General features: G+C 40.9%; 1 protein-coding gene across 1 annotated transcript in view; it reads left to right on the plus strand.

Moving 5' to 3' along the window:
• Positions 1-3,977: 3,977 nt before the first annotated feature.
• The window catches only part of LOC311232985 (kin of IRRE-like protein 3), a gene marked incomplete at its 3' end in the record, with an annotated part of 534,465 nt that continues 525,224 nt past the window's right edge, over positions 3,978-13,218 (plus strand). Inside the window, exon 1 of the mRNA XM_084319831.1 lies at positions 3,978-4,053. Coding sequence (XP_084175957.1) covers positions 4,011-4,053 — 43 coding nt within the window. The 5' untranslated portion in view covers positions 3,978-4,010. The remainder of the gene's footprint in view (positions 4,054-13,218) is intronic.

The following is a 13,218-nucleotide window of genomic DNA, read 5'->3' on the forward strand; positions in this document are numbered from 1 at the left end:
CTCTGCTTTTTACTTTTTTTGGCATTTCTTCCGAGGGAAGAATGCCGGCAGTGTTGATGGTGACTCCACATAAATGTGGTGGGAAATGTATTGGAGATTGTATCCAATCCATATTTGGCCTTTTCAAACCCAGAGGAAATTGGACTGAGTTCTTACATGCTCCTGGTACAGAGCTAATGTTGAACTGAGCTCACTGGGGTTATTTGTAGAATTGTGCTTTGTGTTCCGCAATATTATTAAAACAGAAAATAAGCTCAAATAAGCATTTTCTTTTGGTAATTTGAACACTAAAGAAATCAAATTAATTAGCATATGTACATACAATGATGTATTTGTATTACTATTACCACATGTTGATATACATGGAGGGGAGCGTAATAAAAAAAATTATTGGCCCTAGTTTGACTTTTTAATCAATTCTCCTTGATTAAATAAAATACAAAATTACTGCTTGGAAGATTGTTAGTGTGGTCCCTGTAAATTTAATTACAACAAAGATTGCTATTGATTCTATCTTTCTAATGTTGAAGACCAAAGGCAGATTATCATTTTGGCTGCTTATTTATCTTTTTATTATTTCTCATTTTGTTTGAATATGGTTGTGGGGAAGAATAGCTTAAAACATGATGTGCACTTCCAGTTATCCAAATGTGTTTGTGAATGCAGTCTGACACTGCATGTGTAAGAAAGGGCACACAAGTTCAAGTAGGTGCAAAATATCAGAGAACATAAACCTCAAAAGGGCAAACCAGGTGGTTACTCTGCCCAATGTATATTATTATTTTTATATAAATTATTATATTATTATCCTTTGATAATAAGTGTGCCCTAATTGGCCAGAGTAGCCACCTGGTTGACCTTTTTTCCCATGGCTTATGTGCACATGCACCAATCTTAACACTAAATGTCTAAAACGTAGTTAAATGTGCTACATTGTTTTTTCTGATCACATACATTTTATTTAAAATAATATGGGATTTTTGAAGTTTGTTTCTGTATCTCAGTGAAAATCTATCTAACAGTGAAAATGACATGATCAGTTTAACGAGCATCCTTAGTAGATGTATAAGAAATGAGCAAGAGTGAGCTTACAGAAATACAGCAAGCTCGGCATCACTTTTCAAGCGAGGCACTGTACAATATGCACATGCAACAAAGGTTTTCCACAGACTTCCAGAGGCAAGAGCAGGTTCAAGCTGGATTTAAAAAATAATGAATAAATAAGTATTTCCCAGCCTCTGATCGCCAGGCAGGTTTTCACACTGTGTGTACTTTTCAACAGGAACAGGATAGCTATGTTTTCTGCTGCGACCCGAGGAACACCACTTGGCAGGCCAGAAATAACTGAGTGGTTGGAGGATTCAGGCCACCCTGAGATTTTGGAATGGCTGATTACGGGGCCTGGAACAGACACATTGACCAGATTTTCTTTCTTAGAGCATTTTGATGTATTGGTAGCTGTTGGGATGTTTAAGAACATTTCAACAAATATTACCAAAATGGATCTAAAAGAAATTGGGACCCTGACGATGTTAGGTGATGTCACATGTCACACAGTCTTCTGGGATAACCGCCATTTTGCAGGATTTGGTGAATATGGTAAAAAAAATAACATTTCACAGCTTTCCAGCATGGAGGCACAATGAGGGAAGCTGGGTATCTGAGGTAACAAAGATGTGACATACACAACATTACATTCTCCAACATTTCCACATCAATGAGAGTGTGCTCCCTGCATTTAGATTTTGGTGAGTTTTAGTGAAGTAGATTCATGTTGTATATTGCATTCTTCTATCTCTCGCTCTCTCTGAAAATATGTATAGTATTAGTACGCAAAAGTGGTGTGTGTCTGCTCTGTGAAAACAAACAGCTGTATCCTACTACAACAATGGCAGATTTGCCTCCGAAATCCCCAGCAGGTTGTGTGGGTATATGGTTCAGTGTAATATCTCTATGGTTTGATCAGCAAATTGCATCTTCACATCTTCTTGTGTGAATATTGTGTGGCACTGGCACCACCATTTTTTTAATACCAAAATCGCCACTGCTCAGCTCCATGACGAAATCTAATGAAGCTTGACGAAATTTGAAGAAGGACACTATCATGGTTGCAATGTGCCAGTACTACCCCGTGTCTCTGTTCCGAAACAAGACAGCTCTGTGGGGCTGGCACGGCTAATGGTACTCTGCACAAAGCCAAGTGATCAAAAAACAAATCATAGACAAAAAACCTGCCAGAGGGGCCATAGTATATAATCAAAAGCATAAATGTACTGGAATTGTACCACTCATGACTTTGTTTATTTAAAGGTCCCCTATTGTAGAAATGTCCTTTTCCAGTGTTTTGCATTGTTTTCAAGCAATGTGGTATACCAACACTGACAAAATGTACCAATTGCAGTTTCTGCAGTTCAGCTGAGACAATAACTCCCCCCCCCCACTGAAACAAAGTGCAAAGACGACATTGAGAATCAAGGACTTTATAATGCTGCAGTGATTTCCTGGCTGTTGCTAAAGAAGGGAGCCCTGTACCAAGTCTTCGGGACCGAAAGAAAGTATCGAATCAGTAAGTACATAAGTTGTAATTAGTTAATTAGCAGTAGGACCTCGTTCATTCATCCGTTTGTGTCAATAGTGTATTAACGTTAGCATTTGTGGTGTTCCTCCGTGCTCCGTGTGTGTGTGTTCCTCCTATGCATTTCATAAGGGAGTTGAAGCTGAGCCATTGACCCACATCCTTCACTGTCAGGGTTATATTTATTATGGACAGAAGTTGTCAAATCATTACACAGCAACTGTCAACTGTCTGCACATGTGTCAATAGTGTATTAAATGTTATTATTTTACTGTAGCGTTTCTGCGTTTGCGGTGTTCCTCCGTGCTAGCGTATCTGCCAGTGCAGGTGGGTGATTGTCAGTCAAAGCGCATTGCGAGTATGGGCGGAGCCCAGCCAAAAACAGCTTGGACTTTGGAAGGGCAGAAAGTGGTGCACCAAAGTACTTGATTAAAAATACAAAACAATGAATTTTATTGAAAGAAACGTTACAGATGTGTTCCATAGACTCACAGGAATTGTGTAAAAAAAGTGAACAATTGTGGACCTTTAACGCCTTTCTAGAGTTTTACAATATTTTGGGCTGTGAATTTGACGTAAGCACTGACTGAATGAGTGTGTGAGTGAGTGAAGGTGGGGGAGAGAGAGAGAGAGAGAGAGAGAGAGAGAGAGAGAGAGAGAGAGAGAGAGAGAGAGAGAGAGAGAGAGAGAGAGAGAGAGAGAGAGAGATCAAATTAATCTGAATATTTCAAATAATTATTATAATGGCAGGAGAAAAAAACTCCTCCAGCAGCAGTCTGTCGAGCAGCTGTCAAGTTTACCATAAAACCTCACTCTTCTTAATATTGCTATTTGTCTCTACAATGATTTTTAGTTGTGAACACAAAAAATGTGATTGCCCGTTTTGTACAAAGTGCTATCCAAATCATCGAGAAACAATTGTACCCAGGAGGAAAAAAGCAGTCCTTACTTGGGCTGCTAGACTGACTGAATGGGCAGGCAGACGGGCAGGCGGAGAGAGGGGGAGGAGCAAACCTCTTAAACACTTTCCCCCACTGACTGTGCCGGAGAGCAAGTGAGAAAAACGCGGAGAGGGGTGAGAGATGGAGAGACAGGCAGGGAGAGAACAAGCGAGAGGGACAGAGTGAGTGCGCATGCATGGGAGCCAAGACGAGGCACCAAGATACTGCGCTATAGGGGGGGACAGAGACAGGGCGAGAGAGATAAACCTTAGACTTAGAGAAACTGAGTGAAGCAGACATAAGGAAGAATGAGCAGCGGACAGCAGTGAAGAAGACTGATTCTGTAGCAGAGAGAGAGGACTCACACATTCTCACACGCACTCCGCGAGAGCAGCTGATGAGTGCGTGCACCAGCCTCCAACACTCAACTCCACACTTCTTTGAATCAATACTAAGCTCTATTCATTTTTGCCTCGAGAAGACCGTCTTCAACCATGCTCCCCTGTGTGCTTCTGTTTGCCTGCTTGGTCAGACTTGGTGAGTAAACAATGTTCATCATTTCTATCACTTGTCTCCCCGCTCCTGTCAGCAAGTTTGGATGTTGTCTGAAGCTCCGAGCTGCTGGTCGGTTTCCTCCCCGCGGGGCATAATGAATGGTGTGTAATAATAAATAACTAATAATATCAGCTAAGCTCCTCTGATGCTTCGGTCATATCAGTGCTTTGTGTTTTCTTCCCTTTTCCATGCCCCCTGGAGCTCGCTTCCACTGAGATGTCCCCTGGTTATGTTGTCCTGTCTTAGTTTATTCTCTCTTCTTGGTAAGAGTGGCGAGGGGCACTTTGACGATTGAGCGGATTGATTGATTGATAACTTTATTAACAGATTGCAGAATGGGTACAGTACAGTGGGTGGTGGCCGATCTGGGAGAGGACACCCCAATGAAACTATAAAAGAAGGAAGGGTCATCAACACGTCAGGATACCAGCGGTCTATGCTATGCTATAATTATATGCGTGGTGCACAGACGTACAATTATAAATATACCAGTTATCTGAGAAAAACAATACATCAACCAATATATTAAACGTTAGCTAGTTAACAATGCAACACATTACCGATGATTCTGACATCCGATCCGACGTAATAACTTGTCCATAATAATAAACGAGGAGATGGCTAATCCCATTCAACTGAATGACGGCTGAACTGAAAGTTTTCTCACTTGGCACCGCAATGTGCGTTTACGCGCGACACAGTGATGACTTTTCCTTCTTTTAATAAAACATGGAACACACAGAGGAATTAATTTCCTCGCGCACAAATAGAAAACAATTTTGCACGAGCTGTGTTAATTTATCTGAGTGTGTGGTGGTGGTGGCGTCTGCTTCTCTGAGTTGTACTCGTGCGAGTTTCTGAGTCGCTACCTGTGAGTGAGTGAGCGTTGGTCATCTGTTTGCATTTAGAGCAGCTTGCATTGTGCATAAATACGAGTCTGCGCGCGCGCGCGTGTGTGTGCGTGTACACAGACTACAGTATGTTCTTAAGCTTAACTGGAGAGTTCCTTTATTTGCAGTTTTCAAAGCACTTATTTTACTTGATTGAAAATGAAAATAAAACAAACAATAGAAAATCAAAACGGAGTGAATAACTGCAGCCTGCTAAACAGTTTACATCTCTCCTGTTATTGATTTTCTTTATACTGCTCAGTGGCTAGGAATGCCTTTATCTATACTCCAATTTTCCAACCATTGCCTTCTTGGTAAATGCCAATTTAAATCAGGTTGTAGCTTCGAATGCCTCCAAACTGGAGCTAAAACATTATCGTATCTCTAAAGACAGACATGACAGTGCTGTGACATAATGTGACATTATGATGGTGGATGTGTTGTCATTAGGACTGATGTTGTAATGACAGCGATGTCACATTATAACAATGATGTTGTCATTAGGACAGTATGTTACATTATGACAGTGATGATATTATGACAATGATGTTGTCATTATGAGAAGGATGTTACATTATGACAGGATATTACATCATGACGATGATGTGTGACATTATGATAGTGTGTTACATTATGATGTGACATTATGATAGTGTGTTACATTTTGATGGATGTGATATTATGACAATGGTGGGATATCATGAGTGTATTACATTATGCTGGTGCTGTTACATTATGTCTGGTGTGTTACATTATGACAATGACGTGACATGACAGTTATGTGACATTTTGACAGTGTGTTACATTATGACAATGGTGTTGTCATGACAGTGATGTGACATTATGACGGTGGTGTGACATTATGACAGTGATGTGACCGTATGACAGTGATGTTGTAATTATAGAAATCATGTGAAATGACGACATTGTATTACATTATGCCAATGGTGTGACTTTATGACAGTGCTGTGACATTATGACGGTGATGTGACATTATGACAGTGATGTGACTTTATGATGGTGATGAGATATTATGACAGTGATGTAACCTTATGACGGTTATGTGCCATTATGACGGTTATGTGCCATTATGACAGTAATGTGACATTATGACAGTAACATCAGGGTGCCAGTGGGACTACACGGGAGCCAGGGGGAGCTTGGTTTCCCTTAGAAAGACATGAGCTCTCCTGAAAAGAAAATTTGCATGAGCTCTTTACTCAAAATAAATAAACAATAGAAATAGATGGTCTGTCAATTACACATATTTTAACAACCAATACTTACAATAACATGAGAAAAAAAGAAAAAAATAGTCATAGGGAAAGCTATTACCCCTCAAATCCATAGTCTAATGGTTCTTTCTTTATACATTTTCTTGAAATGAAAGATACAACTCTTTAAATCATTCTGTAGATAATTCCACAGTTTTACGCCACATACTGAAATACAATATCATAAACTTCACTCACTTATTTTCTATTTATCAACCAATCCATAACACCATGAGCTCCCCAAAAAATAGTGTGCACACTGGGTGGTGTTGTTACCATGGTGGTGTTGTTACTAGGGGTGTAACGATTCAACCTCACAACGATTCGATTCGATATACAATTCTTCAGGCAATGATTCAATGCATCATGAAATCTCTTCATTTGACCACGATTCGATTTGATAAATTTTCTATACATTTTCGATACATTTTCTATCAGTTAATTCCCCAAAAAATTTTGAATACACAAATGTGGCTGGGGGAACTGATTCACTCAGCATGAATGGACTATCAAGTTCAAGTTCAAGTTTCTTTAATAGTTGTCATACAGTACAGAATACTTTTATACAAAATGCTTCTTACTGTTACGCTCCAGAGACTGTGCAAGACAAGATAAGTATGAAATAAAATAACATAGTATAGCATGTAAATTAGAAGTAAAAAAAAAAAAATGAGGTCACAGTGTTCAGTATAGACATATGTACAATGTTTGATGCAGAATAGACGTAACTGAGTTACCATATAATATACAATACTGTGCAGTGTACTAATATACAATACTATATAGTGCAAGGCAGAAATGGGATGAGGTGCAATTTAGGTACAATTTACAGTAGGTGTACGAGTTGTAGTGCAAATCCTTTATCAATAAATATAAAGTGTGTTTGTGTGATCTAAAGTGTGGAGAGTGGGTGCTGCAGTGTGTTGTTTGTTTAAGTGAGTGTGTGCGTGTGGGTGTGTGTGCTGTGTGCATTTGATGGTTGTTGCATAGTGTTTATTGTTCGTTTAGCAGCCTGATGGCCTGGGGATAGAAGCTTCTTCTGAGTCTTTCTGTGCTCACCTTAAGACTCCGGTATCGCTTGCCTGACCGCAGCAGTTCAAAGAGGCAGTTGTTCGGGTGGCTCGAGTCCTTAATAATTATCTTAGCCTTCCCCTTGCACCGCTTGTTGTAAATGTTCTGGAGGGTGGGAAGCCCCCCTCCAATTGTGCGTTCGGCTGAACGTGTCACTCTTTGTAGTCTGCTATGGTCTTGTGCAGTGCTATTCCCGAACCAGGAGGTGATGTTGCCAGTCAGGATGCTCTCTATTGTACATGAGTAGAAGTTCCTAAGGATCTTCTGACTGACTTGGAACTTCCTTAGGCGCCTGAGGAAGTAGAGGCGTTGTCGTGCCTTCTTCACAACACTGTCAATGTGTGTGGTCCATGTCAAATCCTCGGATATGTGGGCTCCGAGGTACTTGAAACTGTTCACTCTCTCAACCGGTGCCCCGTCGATGCTGAGGGGGCTGTAGTCCTTGACCCCCGACCTCCTGAAGTCCACAATCATCTCTTTTGTTTTGCTGATGTTCAGGGAGAGGCAGTTCTCCTGACACCACTGTGACAGGTTCTCTACCTCTTCCAGGTAGGCCCTTTCGTCGTTGGCAGAGATCAGGCCCACCACTACTGTGTCATCAGCAAATTTGATGATGGTGTTGTTGTTCCGCTGTGCTACGCAGTCATGTGTGTACAGGGAGTAGAGGAGGGGGCTCAGAACACAGCCCTGGGGGGCCCCTATGTTGAGCGTGATGGATGAGGAGGTGCAGTTGCCTGCTCTTACCACCTGGGGTCTGCCTGTCAGGAAGTCCAAGACCCACTGGCAGAGGTCATAGTTCAAGCCCAGGTCCCTGAGCTTGGCTATGAGTTTGGAGGGGACTATGGTATTGAATGCTGAGCTGTAGTCGATGAACAGCATTCTCACATAGTTCCCCTGCCTCTTGTCCAGGTGTGATGCTGCTGTGTGCAGCACATGGGCTATGGCGTCCTCCGTGGACCTGTTGGGGCGATATGCAAATTGCAGAGGGTCCAGGTTGATGGGGAGGGAGGAACAGATGTAGCCCTTCACTAGCTTCTCAAAGCACTTCATGGCTATGGAGGTGAGGGCTACAGGGCGGTAGTCGTTGAGGCAAGCAGGCGTAGATTTTTTGGGTACAGGGATGATGGTGGACTTCTTCAGACAGGTGGGGATGACAGCCTGTTCCAAGGACAGGTTGAAGATGTCAGTGAATACCGGGGCCAGTTGGTCGGCACAGACTTTTAGGACGCGGCCGGGGATGCCGTCCGGTCCTGCTGCCTTCCTGATATTCACTTTTTTAAAGATCCGTCTCACCTCATGCTCTGTTACCCTGAACACTGAGTCTCCATCAGCAGACCCCCCCCCCCCCCCCCCATTGCCGTGGTTTGTAGGCTGGTGTTTTTATTCACAGCCTCAAACCTCGCATAGAAGGAATTGAGATCATTTGCTAAGGAGATGTCACTGTTCAGTTTGAGGGAGGTGCCTTTGTAATCTGTCATTGTTCTGAGGCCCTGCCACATGCCTCTAGAGTCAGCCTGTTCAAACTGAAGTTCAACTTTATCCCTGTAACGCCGTTTTGCCTCTATTACTGCTCTCCTGACGTTGTATCTTGCCATCTTGTGTTCTTCCATGTTGCCTGTCACCAGCCCGGTGTTGTATGCTGATGTGCGCACTTTCAGAGCCTCACGGACGGATTTGTCTACCCAGGGCTTTTGATTTGGGTAGATTTTAATTGTGGTGGAGGTCAATAAAAACAATACACAAAAAAAACATAAAAAATAAAAAATAAAAAATGTCCCCCCGATTAATTTAGATTATAATCGATTCTAACATATTCAAATCGATGCATCGTTACACCCCTATACGGTGTTGTTGTTACCACGGTGATGTTGTTACCACAGTGATGTTGTTACGATGGTGGTGTTGTTACCACGGTGATGTTGTTACCACAGTGATGTTGTTATGACGGTGATGTTGTTACCACAGTGATGTTGTTACGTCGGTGGTGTTGTTACAACGGTGGTGTGTTGTTAACTTGTTACCGCTGCGATGTTGTTACAACGGTGGTGTTGTTTTACGACAGTGGTGTTGTCACACCGGTGATGTTGTTATTATTGTCTCAAATACTTTTAAATTATTCCTGGAATTATAATTTGGTCATCTCTGGTCACCATAGCGACCGGCAGCCTTTCTCTGAGATTGCATGTTCTAGGGACATCTATGGATCTCAGGGAATGTATTACCAGTGTCAGAAATATTGTGTCTGTTACTAGGCTTGAGTAAATTGTAATGAACCAAAGGAGAGTATAAATTATCTTTTTTTTCCTTTTCTTTTTTCATCTTTGATGGAGAATAACATAGGGGTGGGACGATACATCGATCCAGATCGATACATCGATGTAATTATCAACAATCGAATCGGATCGATGCAATGTAATAAGATCGATTCATATCGATACTCTTATTTTGAAAATCCTGTGGCGAGTCTCATATCCGCCCAAGAACAACAGCAGTAGCTCCGTGTGTGTAGATGTTACAGCATAGCATTCTCCCTTTCTGTGTGTGTGTGTGTGCGCGTGTCTTTGGAAAGACCAGATGAGGTCAGAGGAGTTTGATGTTTACATGTTATTTAAACATAAACAATATAATACATAATAAATGTAGGCCTATACATGATCATGCAACATCAACAAATTGTTGTAGGAACGGTTTGGGAGAGGGAGGTTGTGAGTTTTGAGTTCCAAAAAATGTAGCTTAAAGTTTAAAGCTCAATATATAAAAACGTGGCACTTTACAGTGAACAGGAGGTCTATTTGTATTAAAAACAATAGATTGATTTTCCTTTAAATGTCTGGAAGAGCTCAAAAATACAAATGTCAAATGATATTTTCATTACCTTTTTTTTGTTGATCTAAATGTTACTGATTGTGTTAAATGGGCATATGATATCATCTCATATCGATCGCAGGCACCTGAATCTAATCGTATCGTATTGTATCGTGAGAGACTTTGTGATATCGGCAAATATCGTATCGTTGTCCAAAGAATCGATATCGTATCGTATCATGATGAAACTGGTGATTCCCACCCCTAGAATAACACCATGCTAACATTGACCAGGCATGAAACATTGCCACTGAGCTCATTCAGCACCTTCTTGGGATCACATGTACAAAAGATCTAAGCAAATTTATAAAGGACAGATGATTTACAGGGGTTTTTGTAGATACAGTACTGAATTTTGCCATCCGGACACATGCAATTTTAAATATGAATGTAGAATATAGAATAGCAGGCCTATAAATGATCTTATTATGGCCAAGTCACACATCTATGGATCGGGCCAAATCTCCCCTTTCCAATGGCAGAGTTCAATCTGGATTTAGTACCACCAGGCGCCCCTGACAAGGCAGCAACAACGTGATTTAAATCTACTGTATAGGGCTGGGCGATAAAACGATAACGATAATTATTGCGATATATTTTAATAATCAATATCGAAAAAAATTATATCGAATTCTTTTATTTAATTTAAATTTTTATTTTTTTGCAGGGCAGTTTTAAAACCAGAGACAGTGGACAGACTTGTCTTTCTTCCCTGCAACTTAAAGTAATGGCTTTGCTTGTCCAAATGACAATACTGACCAAATTGAGATTTATTTTTCTTTTGTCCATTTATTTTGTTTGCTTTCTAATTTAAAATACAGTTTGAAACCGTCTGTACACAGTAGGCTATGTGTGCTAGCAGAGCTAGTCTCCAGTCACGAGTCACGGTGCACATGTGCAGTGGTTTGTCCACCAAAAAAGCACCAAAAGATAGAAAAGAAACTAGCAGAGCCAGACCTATTCAACTCCCCTGGAGCCACAGCCAGCAGAGAAGCTTGTTTACTTTCGCTTTCAAACCAGCTGCAGCCTGATAACTGGAGTGTGAGGGGCTGTAACACTAAAGATGGCGGCAATGACAAAGAATTGCTGCAAAAGATAAAAATTAAATAAAAAAATTAAACATTTTATTTTATTTTATTTTTTACTTATAACAATATCGATATCGTTATCGCAATATCATTTTTGGTAAGTACAGTTACTTTTTTATAATATAAATATAGGTAAAGAAACTAACTACGTTCTATTTTATGACAATAACGCTCAGGTTTGTTCGACCCATGAGATATGATCCCGAAAATAATGAAAAAAAAATGCTTCATGTTGGAAGTCAGATGATTGACAGAGGCTTGCGTCTAATTCATCAGGTTTCTGTCGGGATACGCCAAGATATTTATATACTCATATTTCGCTAATAACACTTACAATCATTGGTAAACAAACGTAGTGCTGAAAATATACACTTTTGACTGACTGCACTTCGACTGATAGGGTTAGGGTCTTTATTTTGGCTACATTTTAAAAAGAAACGCAACATTAATTAACACGTTCTGTATTGATTGATTTATGGCGCGATATCTTGTACGTACCGGACCACTCGGTCTTAAGAGATTAATAAGGGAAAAAGGTATTTAACATTATGTACTTATCCTGTTATAATCATAACGAAACCAGCCATATATTTCAGTATAGTGAATAATGTAGGGAATTAGTAATAACCAAAACATTTCTATAAAAAAATTGTCTAAGCTTGGAGTTTATGATGAATGTTTTCCAATACAGATTTTGATATTCTCCTTCTCTCCACAGTGGTGCATCTCCTTTAATACTCATAGCTCTTCAATTCCCATACCTATTTCCCTACCTCTGTGGGAGAGGCTTGGTGCACCCAATAACCACACCCTCTAATCAATACACTTCCCTACACTCACTCGTCTTTTGCTTTCCACCATGTTCCGATGCACATCCCAAAGTTCAAAATTCAGTGGGGGGGCAGTCCAATGCAACCTTGATCCACCTGCATAAAAGCCAATACTTTTTGCATACTTCTCTCCTTTTAAGTATGACCTTGCAAACTGAAGCGCCTTGAAGCTTCATACAGTTGGTAGCCTTGCTCTACCACTCTGCCACTAGGAGTCCCACCCATGTCCATATTGGATTTCACCATGTTGTGTTTCAGCAGTGAGTTTTATTTATTATTATAATTTTTTTTCTATAAACACCACATTTGGTACAGAGCCTCGAGGAAAGTGTGTAGGGTAGGACAAAATTCATCACAACTCAATGACCATTCAGCATAAAACTTGGTACATATTGAGCAGGGATATCGAACCATTTCTGCCTACATATTTAAAAATCTACCAGTAGGTGGCGCCACAAATGACAACAATGTTTAGCACTAAAGTGCTTATTGTTAGTCCAATCATCATAAAACCGTGTTCCCGTGTCTAGTAGACAATGCGTCAGTGCTCAGGACTACTTCATTGCTATCGCTATCAGCTCTATCTTAAATTTTTCAAAATGTTCAGTTGCTATTGCATGCACTCATCTGTGTTTCACTACACACATGAGCGCATGCTTACCAACTGTTAGTCTGCAACTCTACTATCACCGACATCTAAGAAGGGAGATACCCCCTTGAATGGCCCTTCTAAGGTTTCTCTCCTCCACACTGCCTGTGGAGCATTTTTTCCCTATTGTTAGGTTTTAGTGAGTTTCTCCTTACCTTCGCGTGGGGTATGTCTGGGAGTGCTTGCATTCTAGGGCTGTCTTAAATACTTCGAAGCACTACGAAGTGTGTGTGTGTGTGTGTGTGTGTGTGTGTGTGTGTGTGTGTGTGTGTGTGTGTGTGCGTGCATGGGGCCATTGGGTGGGGCCGGGGGACAAATACACTGGAGGAAAGGAACCCAGCTCAGCACTGCCCAAATTATATCATCACTATTGCCTGTTTGAAGGATATCATCCTCAAACACATATACACCACCTACACGCCTATTCTCAGTCCTTGCCCCACAATTGTGGAATGAACTACCCACCCCATTTAGGACAGC

This window comes from Notolepis coatsorum (assembly GCF_963971535.1).
Source record: "Notolepis coatsorum genome assembly, chromosome: 8".
NCBI classification, from domain to species: Eukaryota; Metazoa; Chordata; class Actinopteri; order Aulopiformes; family Paralepididae; genus Notolepis; species Notolepis coatsorum.